Here is a 14,623-nt window from a genome sequence, read left to right on the forward strand (position 1 = left end):
AAAGCATCGTCAAACTAGTACGTGCGAAGCTAAACTGATCTAACAAAGGTCGCAAGGATGTAAACACGAAAACGCGCTGTAACTTTATGCAAATCTTTCTTTCAAAATTGCGTAAAAGCACTTAAAATTTAAATCATTGCAATTGCAATTCAAGCGTCTTTGGGAGAGATACACTTTCTTAACCATGCATGACGTAAGCTTTCAACCAAGTAAAACACTTCACGCGATTCCCTTCGACATAGACTCCTAGAGAGTAGAGAATTATCTCAGTATTCCTATGTTGCTTTCAGTTGACAGGTTTTAAAGACTATTTATTGGGAAACGTCAGTTATAATTTCTAAATATGAATGTTAACGTCAGCACATAAACCAGAAACGTAACGGGAATGTAGGAATGTACAGTCTGCAACCCCACAACGCACACGCGTTGGTAGGCTACGTTAGAGCAGGCAGGTGCATTGAACAATTATACTGTACTTAAAAGTGCCTCAACAAATAGTTTCGACTGAAGTCGGTAAAGTAATCAACGGGGTGGACGAAGTGGAAGGGACGGTTCTGGTCTTGATGGTGGTACTGAGTTTTGAGTCAACTTATCTTATCCGCCGCCATTCCGTTGTAGAATTATGCCGAATGACAACGTGCTTTGAAACAAGGAAGATATACCATGAACAAAGTTGACGTTTTCTCGGGACGTAGCTCGGTTATATGGACTTTAGGTAGACATAATAGGCTGTTCTGCAAGTCAAAGTTATATCCTATATTCTATGGCTAGATCGCAGTTTGCTTTACTATGAGTTGAGTACTTAATAGAACCTATTGAAATCAATTTGTTGTGACGAGTTGAACACATTCCTACCAGAACACAAATCTTTTTACGTCATTTGAGGAAGTACTGGTTGCTAGGTTTGGCGGTGGTACAAGGGCATTCTTGTCTCTGAAATTTCCCTTAAACAGGAAATGTTAGATATTAAAGGTTAGTGTAGTTTAAGAAAATATTTGTTATCTGGCAGTTTTCGTTTATTCAGGCAGCAATACGTTTGCGCTGAAAGATGAGTTGACGTGTTCATGAAAAATAAGTTTGTATGGCGAGATCACATGTATTCGTAATCTTATCTCGCTTCTACTATATCCGATTACCCTTGTATGCACTTGGATATATCATACTGAACATTGTTGATTTTAACTGTAAATACAGTGTAGTCGCAGGTTGCTGGTTTGAATCCGGTCACATAGTCTCTGGCACAGAATCAAATGTTTTGTTGAGTCAAGTTAGATTGATTGTCGCGCTGATGGTTGCATTATAATTGATGATTTTATAAATCTTACATCACATGCATTATTTAGTGCTTCGGCTTGAAAAAAATCGCCAAGCTTTAGGCCTACTTGTAAGGCCGTGTCCTGTTATCACCAGTTGCGAGACGTTGAGTTCGATTACGTAGGTTTACAAGGTAGTAACAACAAGAACGTGACCGAGGAAGGCGTAAAATCACATGAAGTGTAGACGGAAAATTATGTTTTCATCGAAACTTGAAAAATCGGTAATCTTGTCATAAGCCTATCGGCTCACACCCCATATACATAATAGAATAAGTTGAGCGAAACATAAAAACAGAAAAGGTGGCTTTTGTTATTTACACATCTGCAACGTCTATAGAAATAGAAGAAGATTATTTACTGATTCTGCATGGAACAACATGCTGCATATTAAATAGTGCAAGTCCAGGTCGTCATGGTGTAACAGCGGTGGTGCAACCTGTTCTCACTAAAACGATGTACATTTAGCAAATCTTCGAAGATTACGGTTCAAATTGCTCACTTTAGTATGGAACAGTACACATTAACATTAATAACTACTCCACAACATGAATGAAAGTTCTACCCTACATATACAGCACTATGCAGGTATACCACTTACATCAGGCTCGAAGGTCCGTGTTATTATAAACAGCGCCGTTAATACACAAAATAATTTCCAATGTTTAGATTAAACACTGTTAGAATCTTTATTGTCCAATTCAAGAGACGTCTTTCAACACAAATTATTCTATCCCGCTAGACGCCTACGTCATTTTAAGCCTCGCGGGCTTGAGATATTGAATTTTACAATCTAGTTAAAGGAAGGTTGCTTGGAAGCAAAATGTTTGAGTTACAGCAATGCCATAACTGAAATTTTAAAGGCATCGCACAAGAGAGGCGTATACGAAATATATCAACGGCAAAGCAAGCATTACAGCTTGATTGCACAAATGATAAACCCTATAGCCGAAGGGCAGGCTTGACGGAAGTAAATATTTAGTTTTTTATAACTTTCCCTCTAAGGTCAATAAAATTCTTTAGGACAATAGATGTTTAGTTAAACAGTTTTTAGTTTTTATACAAGTATTGGTTTATCCATTGAAACGACTATATACCGTTTCTGACTTTCCAGGTTGCTTTGAGAAACACATGTCAATAACTTCAACAAACTAAACAAAAATCTTTATAGTGGAGGGTGTATATTCTACAGATATATAGATTGCGAAGACATAAGTTGTAATTGTCCACGTCAGTAAACTAAAATCACAGTATGCCAGTATCGGAGATAACTTAGAACTGTACACCTTATTTATTTATAGCTTAACATTCAACTTGCTGTTATGTTTGGTGTCAACAGATATTATTTATAGGTCTACTGCAGCCATGGCAGAAATAACAGCACAAATAGGCCAAAATCTGCATGACGTAAATCAAAATGATACACGACAGCAAACGAAACGCCAGAAACATCTTTCAAGAAAACAGAAAGATGAAACTGAACAACTTCAGAACACTGGAGTATCTTATCCTCCAAGGCTACCTCGGCACATTGAAATCCAGGTGCGTAATCGACAAAGTCAAGCGAAAACATCAGGGTGAGTTGCATTGTCAACGTCATTGGTCTATTCAGTGTTTGTTACGGTTACTTACAAATAATCGAAATTTTAAAAACAAGGGAGAACGTGATTTCGATGAGCAAATACCATTTTAGTCTTGTCTGTTTATTCTGACGTAATTGACTCACACTGTATTAGATTTAATATTCAAAGTCTGAAACTTAATCACAGGTTTCATTCAACCTACTATTGAATAAACATGTGGCCTACTCTACGCTGTTTAGATCCGTTGCGGGTAGGTGTCCACGCCAAAATTTTTTTTCTCCATCAGTCGACTACAAAATGCAGATGATAATAATTGGAGATAGACATGTTGGAAAAACTTGTTTTTTAGAACGTTATACCGATCACCGGTTCCAGCAAGAATCAAAATCCACAGTAGGTGAGTTAACGGCTATTGTCCGATATGTTTGTTAACTAAATAACTATATACCTTGTAATTTAAGAGAATTTTACTGGATTGGCCACTAATGCACTCCATATATCAAAGGCATGGAAAGTAACATAAAGTTTGTTCTAATACTGTGATATTTACACTTATTTAAGTTTGATGAAACTTGAATGTTAATTAAGCTCGAATTATCTGGTTAGAACATTACACACCGCGATCGATGATTTTCACTGACGGAAAATTATATTTTTGGTCGAATTCCACAGGCCCACAGGCCTTTATTACGTGTAGTGTTATATTGCTCAGTGGTCTGTTGTTGTTGTTGTACCATATGATCAAGGTTAATTACAGTACTTTTAGAATAATAATGCAAGCAAATACATAACATTCAATCAAAACCGCCTTATCGCTAATCTGACAATAAACATAAGCAAGCGTCTTCTGCTCGAATATGCAGCCATGAAAGTTTAATAGATTATGCACGCAAATATATACAACCTTCGTTACCAAGAGTGTTCTTCTTCCACAGGAATTGACTTCAGAATGAAAACCGTGACCGTCGCTGGACAACGCGTGCGTCTGCAAATTTGGTAAGTTTACTTTTTGTATTGATTGAGGTGCATCTTCATGGTGTACTTTCCTTTCCAAATACTATTTAGATGACTTGATCATTTGGTAAATTTGGACCTGATCAAATCCATACGATAGCGAAAATGATTAGGTTTGTAATCGTTTCATCCCCGGGTCAACTTCGCAGGGACACAGCAGGGCAAGAACGGTTCAACAGCATTACGACGGCTTACTATAGAAACGCAAGAGGAATTATCCTGATTTATGACGTCACCAACCCCGAAACCTACCTCAATATCTCAAAGTGGCTGGATTTAGTGCACGAAGTACGATTGGCGATGATTTAGTTATACTCTGCTTCTTGTGTTAATTGGGCCGTTTTATAAAAAAAGTTTTATTTTTTATTTACTTGATGTCAAGTACGCCCGTAATGACGCCGAAGTTGCCATTGTCGGAAACAAGGCGGACTTGCCCGATGTCCAAGTAAACCCATTAAAAGCACGAAATGTAAGATTATTTTGTTAACTTTTGTACATCTATCTAAGTTACTTGTTTACTCTGAGTGGAATAACTATCTTACTGTTCTTGCCGGCTCCGGGAAAAATCAAAATCCATATTCCACTTCAATCAATCGTATTACGTCAAATATGACGGCATGCGATATTAGTTTAGCCTTGTGCTATATTTAAATTAATTTGAGGTTTTGATATGATGTACGTCAGATGATGATGATGATGACGGAGATACAAATAAGATATAGAGTTTAATCCGTTGCAAAACTACTCTGGTTTTTATAGCTAAACATTTTCCAGAAACATTCATGTTAGACGATAACCATGAAAAGGTTGATGTTAACAATATGTTTTCAAACAGTTTTGTCACAATTAGGCCTAACAGCAAGCTACTGAGCTACAAGGCCTATAGACTGACCTTATTGATTACTCGAGGATTAAGGAGTAACAATAATCTTGTATCCAAAGCTAATTTTTATTTTTCAGTTTGCGGAGAAGTGGGGGTATCTCTTCTACGAAACAAGTGCAAAGGAAAGCCTCAACGTCGAAACTGTTTTCGTCAACCTCGTTTACAAAATTTTAAAGCAGGTGCGTGGCAGTAAAGCATCAAAGTATTGAAATTGCTCATCATAATGCGTACGTTGAAAATGTACAAACAAAATTAGATCTTGGATAACTCTGTCAATATGGTTTTACTGGTGGAATTTATATGTTGGAGTCAAAATTCGGATGATATCTTGAAGTTGTTGTACTCATAACACTTTTACCAATATTGTTGACTACTTCACGGTTTAAAGTATTTGCATGCAATTTATACACTTGATCTTAATTGCTTCGTAGTAAGCAAGGCCATCAGAATGACAGCTGCAGTTACAGTATATATAACTATAGTCACTAGTGGATTACAAATATGTATATAGCTAAAACCGTTTTGTATTCACTAACACGAAGGCATTTCTCCTCAACTTACGTAACACATCTTCTCTCAGATACCTCAACCTCACGAGAGAAATCCAAGAGTTAGAAGAAGGGAAAATCCCGTGACACTTGAAGACGACACGGAACAAAATCAACGCTCAAAATGCTGCTAGCACGTGCTTGCTGGAACCCTCCTTGTTTCGTGCTGGGAACAAAGATCTGTCTCGGACAATGCGTGATTTTGTTGGACGTGGTGTACTCGGTTTCTTGCGAGGGTTTGGAAAGGATGTTTGATATCATTCCGATGTTTGTCATTGCAAAACACAGTACATAAATGCTGCATAGAAAATACTAAAAAGATATTTACCTAAAAGTGATCATGGACAATGCAGTGTATATAGTCGTAGATTTGTAAAAGCGTAGGCTGAAGTTGTTTGCAAGAATTGTCTTTTTCTTCCATACTTTACAATTTATACGACTGTTTGAATCTTTATTTTTGCCTATTATTTCGACTATTAAAAAACAAACAGCCTTTTCTGTGTTCATCGAATTCTCTATTAGCTTACAAACGCCAACTCGAGTAGGATATAACATAACTACTGGCGTCCAAAGGGGTTAAAGTTCAATAACAGTCACACCAAATAATAAGCAGTCAACATCCAAGGATTCTCTATATAACTGTATGTGCATGAAGAAAAACTCGTACGTAATAATTCATTTCTTTGGCAGTAAGCACAATAACGTAGTTAGTCGTTTTTATATTCTATTTAGAACTTTTGCTTTCTGTTGCTGAAATATCAATCCAAACTTTTTATAAAGTCTAGAAATAGATTACTGCATTCAAAATACTTTTCGTCTGATAAAGGTTTGCAGACTTTCACCAAACACTATATAAATAGAAAAAAAAACACAAAATTCCTGTCATCTTAATATAAATGTGCCTTGCTTTATAAACTTTAACAGCAGTGGGCTTGTGAAGATGATGAACGAAAGGGATTAGTAAAGCGTTGATACGCAAGATAAGTAAGTGTTCATGTTTAGTTTTAGAGCTTCGTTTACGCTGAGCAATATTTAAAAAAAAAGCTATACGTATATTACGCGTAAATTGTCGCCAGTTGTACTGGCAAGCTAGATGGCGCCCCAAGAGCCGTATAGATAAAAGAGAATAGCATCGTATCATTCAGCACTCAGTCAAAAGCGAGACATAAAAGAGAATCTCATTTAATTTTGGGAGAAGATTAATGCTGCACATGGGGATGAGATGAAAGAAGATAGCAATAGTGTGAAATAAGACCGGCTAATTTGAACCTATTAAGCCTATCCTGAAGATGATGAACTTGAACTAAGATGCAGTGGAAGGCGAGTGATTAACACAATTGATCGAGTTGAAATATTACGATGCTTGGCGATACATTGGCAGTTAATTGAGGACATTGTTTACCGGCGTAGGGCAAATTTCAATTTTCCCGAGGCACCAAGTTAATGTTTTTATTGCATCATATTCATTGACTTTGGTTCAGAGAAATATTTATCAGATACGATTTCTCCGTCATTAGCATAAATAATCTTATCTCTATTAAATTATAAATTATGAAGCAAGTAAAACCTATTGGGTTAATTTTACTTTAATTTAGGAGTTACAGAAACCAAGCAAAAAAATTTTGGTTTGGCTACCGGTATTTTGACATATTCGTGATATTTAGATATATAGTAATGCAATTCTTATCAGATGCTTCTGTAATTGTTTCACAATTATAATACTGCCCCGAGTAATTTTATTAGTCCAAGCAGACAAACCCCAGGTAGGTATAAGAATTTTTTACAAGTTTTAATTTATTCAGTATGACTTTTAAGGCTTCGGGGATTGTTTTGGCAGTTACTCTTTTGCAGATATGGTTTCACGGCAGGGTTTACATTATAAGATGGCTTATTCTCTATAGGCCACACTCTCATGGTATTTCTCGTAAATTAACCTTTGTAGCTTTTTTCATGAGACGTTTGGGTAATTGTGGTGGTTCATTTCAATTGTAAAAGCAAACCATAAAACGCAGCATCAAATTAATTTGAAAGCAGTGCAGAACTTATCAAATCAAAATAAAATATAAAAATTAATATTTGCAATACGCATAACAGAGACCTTGCCTTAAAGATTCTTTGATCATGAATTGTGTGTCAGCTCAGACAGCCCACGGAAGCCCAAAAGTTTTTGATAGGCGATGCCGTCTGCTTCGTATCAAGTGCTGATTTTTCTGCGAAAGCTTAATGGGTGTTTGGCGGCTTTTGAAAGCACGCGATATTCTCACTCCGGCTAAGATCAAAAGACTTTTTTTAGCTTTTTAATGTTGACATTCGCTGACTTTCCTTGCTTCTTTTCCTCAAAAATAACTGAAAACTGCGTGAGAATATTTTAAAGCTTAAAACTTCGAGCAAGCAGGGGTCGGCGTAATTGAAAATAATCAGTTTATTTATCAAGTTTTATGTGAGCATAATGGAAGAGTAGGGCGACCTGATTTATAGCAATTAATATATGTTATTTCCGTGAGAATTGAATAATAAATTTTATATTTGTTATGGGTATAATTCGGCGGATAAAGAAGCAGTAAAATTCGCGTGACTCACATATTAGCCACAACAGATTTCTGTGATTGTCTATATGACGTTTCTTGGCAAGCCTACAAATGTATTGAAGTGAGCCACCGTGTCACGCTATGGAGTATTGTAACTCGCCTGTGGTTCGTTCTTTTATTCCCCACGGAATTTCCTCACACTTAAGACAAATCCATTAACCCTATGCAACGTCACAATGAAGAATTGTGACGTTGCCAGTCGTTTGGAAACTACAGAAAGTTTGTGAGAAATCTTATCAGCAATTTTAATAAATAATACGAATGCACTGGCAATTAAATGGCGTATTTTTACCAAATATGGTAATGAGACAATTATCAGAGATGAAGGATAGGAGAAAGAATACAGATAGCTTCTTTCGTAAATGGACTTTACATATCATGGTGATATGCCTTGACAGAAATGCTATCAAGCTGCGTGGTGAGGGTCGTAGCCATTTTAAATTAAGGCAGCTTTCATATTGAAACTCTAAGAAATCTATTTAATTTCAACAAAATGCAAAACTACTTTATTGTGGAAAGAGAAATAGAAAGAAAATTAAAAAATGTGCAAGTTAGCCAACAGCAGATTTATTATCCGTAATCTATTCTCGAAAATCTTGTTAAAGGGGATTTATTTCATCAATTCTATACATATATCTGTATATATTATATTAGACCCGTACATAAATTTCAAATTACTATTATTGTTTTTCCGAAATAAGGTGAAAGCTTTTTTAGAAAACTTTACAGCAAAGAATACTTGTATATATAAATACTTGTATATAACACGATAATATAGAGTTGTCATTATCATTATTGATATTGTACCTTCACCTAAAAGTTCCTACAAAAAATATTTTCAAGCTGCTTACTTCCTAGTTGGCCCCATTAATTCAGTAACAATCTCAAAGCTTTCATTTGAAAGCACTCGTTTCATGGAATGACAGAACCACCTGTAACGAGAAATTTTACAGTCAACTCTCTTCTCAATCTTACAAAAAGTAGAACGGCGTGTTCCTCGGCATTCGACGCAAGGTGGCCAGCGGTTAACGAGGCGGGCGCCGAGCAAAATCCGCGGGCCCTGTTCGATCAAGCAACGCCGGCCATATTCTCAAACGAGAAACCGATCAGAGAAGATCTAACATCGAACAACTTAAACTACCGCGAAACAACCTGCAGTATGGCTCAGACCTATCCGGAATCGGCAACAAGTTACCCGGTACCTTCATCGATGTACGCAAACGGACGCGTTGCATCGGCTGCGAATGACGTGGGACCTCCGCAATGGCAAAGTAACCAAGGAGGCGAGGATGTAGCGCACCTTTCAGTGCCGCAAGAAAGACCAAACTGGAATCCAGCTTTTTCATCATGCGTGTACAAACCACAATCTTATCAAGAAACAAAAGCCAGTGAAGGGAATCCATCGGAGAGCAAGCGACAATTTTCTGCTCAAAATAGCAATCCTCAAAATGGGTTGCAACAAAAGCAATCCGTCAATAACAATAACTCAAATTCCAAATCATGGAATACCACATCAGCTACTTCAGAACAAGGTACATGCTCACTGTTCAGGGTTTACCTATTTTAAACAAATTTTGTTAAAGTCAGCAGCCGTGCGAATTAGACAAACGCCATTGTTAATAGTTTTAATAACTTTATTCATATTTTTTGTATAGCAGTTTACGACATTACAACAAATAAGTTACGACACAATATTAGTTTTGTGACAAAATTATAACATTATGAAAACTCTATAACCTACTGCATTGGTTCTCAAACTTTTTGCCATCGTAACCCCCCGCATTGGTGTAATATTGAACTACCCTTATTATACCCTATTCCGCTTTAGTTATTTAGAATTAATGGAAAGAAAAACTATGGAGTGATTGAATCTTAATGTTAAAAAACACGGTTCATTGAGTAAAGTATTTAGTATACCAGGAATTAAACACAGAAATCAAAATGATATATTAAAAGCAGCATGAGTTTAGGCAAGTGCCTCGTAACCCATTGTTAAAAATTGTTACCATTGTTTCTTATAGTATTTGATAACAACTTACAAGTGAATATCCAGGCATCGTTTATAGTGTTGCAGATTAAATAAGAAGAAGGTCGTTCTAACACCGATTTAAACTTATAGTTTGCAACAGGACCTAATTTAATTGCTATGTTAAAAGTTAATCCATACAAAGTTACAAGTAATTATCGTGTCTTTCAAAACGTTGCGGTTTTCAGGGTTCGGTAGTAAAAAAAGTAACATGTAAATATAAGCTAACGCTGAAAAAAAATGTCGTTTGTTCTTACCGTTAAAAATCAAAAAGGTGAAAAAAGTAATACACTTAGATACAATGGATCGCATTTCTTTCTTTTTCACATAAATCTATGTAAATTCTAGTTACAGACACTTCACAAAACGAAGGGTCATCGACCTCAAGTGCAAGTCCAGTCAACAGCAACCAGGACGCAAGCGAAAACAACGTAAGGATTTTTATCTCCCAAAATACGGAAACATGGTTTAGTTGTGTCGCTTTTTATGCAATTTGGTATCTTAAAACTTATAGAATTCTGAATATGATTCATTCTCATACTCCTCGATGGCGAACGGGGGCAAGGAACAGCATGACGTGTACAACTCTTTTATGACATCAACACCAGGACAACATGCTGATGATGGCGTCAGCAGTCATTTGGGTGTTTCGGTTCCAAGGAAAAAACAGCGGAGGTATAGCATCCATTTTGTAATGCCAGATAGAATCAACTCGATTCTTTGGAGTTGTTATTAAACTCTTGAAATAGATTTTTGCAAAATCAACAAGACAAGCTTAGCAAAGGCAAGTTAGTCGAGAATTTTCAAAAATGTTTCAGCTGCTGTGCAATGATCGTTTTTAACACACCTGTATACTGTAGTTATATTACGCTGTAAAACTAAAAAGTAAATGCCAATTAAACAATCAATGCCAGTAACGGAAACTGTTTGAGGCATTTGTCTATATATTCACACATCCATTGCAAACTTCCAGTGCAAAATAAAGATTAACGTAAAGATATAGTATAAGGAAAAGTATAATTAAGTAGAAGCAGAAAACATAGAAAACTGAATATGCTATACCTTTCACAAGGCAGTCCGTTATTTTTAAAATTCTCAAATAAGGTAAAGGAATCACACAGTCCTGATCTAAACTAAGAAAATTAATCATGAGTTTTGTGAGTTATAAATAACCCAAACGACTAAATCTTAAAGAAATTTTCAACTCTATATAGCTATAGAAATACTTACATTATCAGCAACACACTACAACTAGAGGGACAGCCTCAAAAGATGCTAAGACTCTGTCAATAACGTCCAGTATGTCATGTAAGTCCGGTAAAGCCAGACATTATAAATTTATTAAACCACAAGAAAAATATAGAGTAAGTTATTCTTGTGAAGTACAACGTGACATTAGAATCAGTTTCCGAAAAATGTGCATTCAACTCTCGCGAAACAATCCTTGACGACAATAAAAAAAGCAAAACTGCAACCAAATGCGTTTCGGTCACCATGCTTGTTATACAAAAATAGCTATACGGTGTTTCGTGACAAAAATCTTCGAAGTTAGCATGTATAATCCTTCGAAAAAAACAATAATTTTTGATAGACAGTTTGTGATGTTGTGATAATAAAACAATCATATAAACTATTTAACAGTCGCACCTTAATCATGCTCTCCATTTTCGAAAATAAATACTTTCGTTGTCAAAGTTATGCTGTTATACTGTACAGCATAAAATCTAATGCATGAATTTAATACCTTGCATTTGGCTGCTTGCTTATCTGTGTTACATGTCCAACCACTAATTCAGTTTGACCGTTTTTTGTGATTGTGTGCGCTACTTCTGAGATTTGGTCCACAATGCAGCAAGATAATCATCCATTTTCAAAAAAATGCCAACAAGAAAGAAACATATTTTGTGTCGATAAAATCTACGCTTATGAAAACTTTTGGATTAGCAAATTACTTTTATTGGATTTCAGTTTTTATCCAAAACGATTAATATTACCACGACGCACCATAGACCTGACTCAGGGAATAAACCTTTGCATATATTTTTTTTGTTCCAAAAAACTAGTTTTATTTCAGGAATTTATTATAGCGATAACATCAGAATATCTAATATCATATAATCTTGTTAAATGCGCTGGTAAATTTCATAATTTAATGAAATTTTGGTAAATCACAACTATGAAAGAAAAGTATTAGACCGCGTTAACTTCATGCGCATTTAATCACTGCTTTAAATACTATATCCAGCTTAAAATATAAGTTTCGTCTCAAAGGGCATACCACAACTTCCAAATTAATTTTCAGAACACGAACGACATTCAACAGCGGACAGCTCGCTGCCTTGGAAAGAGTTTTTGAAAGAACTCATTACCCGGATGCATTTGTACGAGAGGAACTGGCCAGAAGAGTCGGTCTTAGTGAAGCAAGAGTTCAGGTTGCAAAAACTGTGCATTAATTTTAGTGCTAAATTTAACTGAAATTTTCGCAAAATTATGAATAACCTTGCTCTTAACTGACGAACACCATTTTGTTCTGAAGTCGAACTACAAATCAATCTTACCATCGTCTAAAGATCTTATTGGGTGTTCAGTAAGCTAACACACTTGATGTAGTAACACTTAATTTTGTATAACATTTGTAAAAAAATTTTAGGTTTGGTTTCAAAACCGGCGAGCAAAGTTTCGTCGAGCAGAAAGGTCGATGCTCTCAGCTCGGATGGCGATGCGTCATCCTTTGCATCACCACGTCACTTCATCAGGTATAAACTACTGTCTTGAAGGGAGGAAATTACGAAATGCCGCCATTTTACAAAGCCTATTGTCGAGTGTTTTAATTATCCTTTGAAATTTGAGAGGCAAAGCGGGAAAAAATGACTTATTATGCCAAAGTAAAACAGATCGTGATGTTGAAATTACAGAGAACTCTTCTTCGTCGTGTTTGACGGGGTCTGTGGGTCGAACACAAGCAATTCTGCCTTCAATAAGCGACAACATGCTGACAAGGCACAACTCGTTGTTGGCGCAATCCTCAAATTCATTTTGTGAAGGGCAGATTCCTATAGTTCCCCCAAACCACTTCTTTCAATGGTATGAAATTATTTGCATCAAGATGTATTAGTCTGTAATATAAAAACCATCTTAGGCCTGCTTTACTGAAAATAGGCGCATTTATTTAACTCCAATCAAATTTTACTAAATGGAAAAATTATATATATCTGGCCATCAGACGACAACCCCAAGCGGCGTAATGAGAAGAACATCAATTTCATATCATATTTAATATATAGGCAATACATTCATCCTTTAATATTACAATTATGATTAACTGGTCTAGGAAATTGCTTTTCACCAGCTGACGGTTACTAATAAACATCATGATATAAAATTAGATCTTCTATAACTATAGAATTTGTTTTGAACAAGCAATTTCACTGCTGGGAGTCGGATAAAATGAATTGTGTCTATTTTCATAACTTTTAATTGAACCATAAAACATAAACCTATTGATATTTCAATCCAGGTCCACGCCATCTATGAAATCCTTTCCCTGTTCGACCGGTCCCTCGATGAACGTGGAACATCCTGCTTACGTCGCCGACACATTTTCGCAATTCAAAATGCAGGGGATGGCTTTTCAGGGTGGGTTCCTGCAGTGACGCCATCCAATAAAGACCTAATGACTCATGTGCGACTCCCAGGCACGTGGGACTAAAAACTCTAAACCCAAATGCTTTGATGACGACAGTTGATCACGTGAAGTTCAATTTTAACCCAGGCGCATTTCCTAGCGCCGCCTTGGCGACTACAAATTTAATTACAGTTTCAATTAACGTGAAAAACGCGATAAATACAAGCGCCAAATCCCACCATTAATTTATTCTAAAATGAGTGGTGGAATTTCAGATATTGTTTAAAGTCAGCCAACAAAATCGGGAAAATAACCTGCCAGCCTGCAATTGTTTAGTTTCACAATACCACAGGATTCATAGAGACGAGACAGACATGAAACCTTTAAGACCTACTACACGGTTTCGTTTCTTTGCGCTGTTGATTTTTATTATGTTTATCAAATACATAGTATAAGAACATGAATTCTCTAATGTTTCTCATAGCGAAGTAAAGCAACACTTCGAACAAGTGCATTGAACGTATTTCAGTTTTATCATATAAGTTCCTGTCGACTTAATTAAAGGTGTTTGTTCCTTGTGCCTTTTATACCTGTGCAGTTTGCATGTGTTTTGAATTATTATTGTAAGATACGGCGCAGTTGAATTTGTCCAGAAAACGAATTACAATTTCCATGAGACAAACTATGACGTGTTGTTTTTTCAATTACAACCCAGTGAGATAATAATTTTCAAAGTAATCAAACAGTTATACAATTACATATCAATAAGGTAAATCTATGAAGAATTCAAAGTTACAAATTCAATAAAAATATATTAATGACCAAAGCCATAAGAGACAAAATGTATATTCAATTTACAGTTAATATATATGATATGTAAAGTAAAATTATTCAATTTCATTGTTAAAAGTATAATACTAAAACATAATTCATGAGGGAATTGAATATTAATAAGATATAACGACTGAATCCTGAATAGTAAATACTGTAACAAATGACGTATCAATATATGAGACATTCTAGAAATAGCCTGCACATGTGTT

At 35.8% G+C, this 14,623-nt stretch overlaps 2 protein-coding genes across 5 annotated transcripts; both read left to right on the plus strand.

The window, feature by feature from the left end:
* The first annotated feature begins 310 nt into the window (after positions 1-310).
* LOC143450692 (ras-related protein Rab-12-like) lies at positions 311-5,836 on the plus strand. Of its 4 annotated transcripts, none has more exons than XM_076951337.1 (8): positions 311-715; positions 2,666-2,855; positions 3,083-3,293; positions 3,832-3,892; positions 4,060-4,198; positions 4,293-4,379; positions 4,871-4,972; positions 5,374-5,836. In XM_076951337.1, the coding sequence occupies exons 1-8, from the start codon at positions 705-707 to the stop codon at positions 5,473-5,475; spliced, it is 903 nt and encodes a 300-aa protein (XP_076807452.1). In that variant the 5' UTR covers positions 311-704; the 3' UTR covers positions 5,476-5,836. The 4 variants fall into 4 exon arrangements, with proteins under 4 accessions (XP_076807452.1, XP_076807453.1, XP_076807455.1 ...); XM_076951338.1 differs by having other exon boundaries at positions 319-715; positions 2,666-2,890; positions 3,136-3,293; XM_076951340.1 differs by having other exon boundaries at positions 319-715; positions 3,136-3,293.
* A 2,799-nt stretch (positions 5,837-8,635) lies between these two features.
* Positions 8,636-14,249, plus strand: LOC143450684 (uncharacterized). The gene is made up of 7 exons (XM_076951329.1): positions 8,636-9,461; positions 10,304-10,386; positions 10,470-10,630; positions 12,258-12,387; positions 12,606-12,711; positions 12,871-13,039; positions 13,473-14,249. Exons 1-7 carry the CDS (start codon positions 8,849-8,851, stop codon positions 13,606-13,608), a joined length of 1,398 nt encoding a protein of 465 aa, XP_076807444.1. The 5' UTR covers positions 8,636-8,848; the 3' UTR covers positions 13,609-14,249.
* Positions 14,250-14,623: the final 374 nt, after the last annotated feature.

Source organism: Clavelina lepadiformis, chromosome 3, assembly GCF_947623445.1.
Source record: "Clavelina lepadiformis chromosome 3, kaClaLepa1.1, whole genome shotgun sequence".
Taxonomy (NCBI): domain Eukaryota; kingdom Metazoa; phylum Chordata; class Ascidiacea; order Aplousobranchia; family Clavelinidae; genus Clavelina; species Clavelina lepadiformis.

Coding starts and splice junctions, on each gene's coding strand:
- LOC143450684 (XM_076951329.1), top strand. CDS start 8,849: ATGACAGAACCACCTGTAACGAGAAATTTTACAGTCAACTCTCTTCTC. Junction 10,387..10,469: donor AGGACGCAAGCGAAAACAAC/GTAAGGATTTTT, acceptor TAAAACTTATAG/AATTCTGAATATGATTCATT. Junction 10,631..12,257: donor CCAAGGAAAAAACAGCGGAG/GTATAGCATCCA, acceptor ATTAATTTTCAG/AACACGAACGACATTCAACA.
- LOC143450692 (XM_076951337.1), top strand. Junction 4,199..4,292: donor GGCTGGATTTAGTGCACGAA/GTACGATTGGCG, acceptor CTTGATGTCAAG/TACGCCCGTAATGACGCCGA. Junction 4,380..4,870: donor ACCCATTAAAAGCACGAAAT/GTAAGATTATTT, acceptor TTTATTTTTCAG/TTTGCGGAGAAGTGGGGGTA.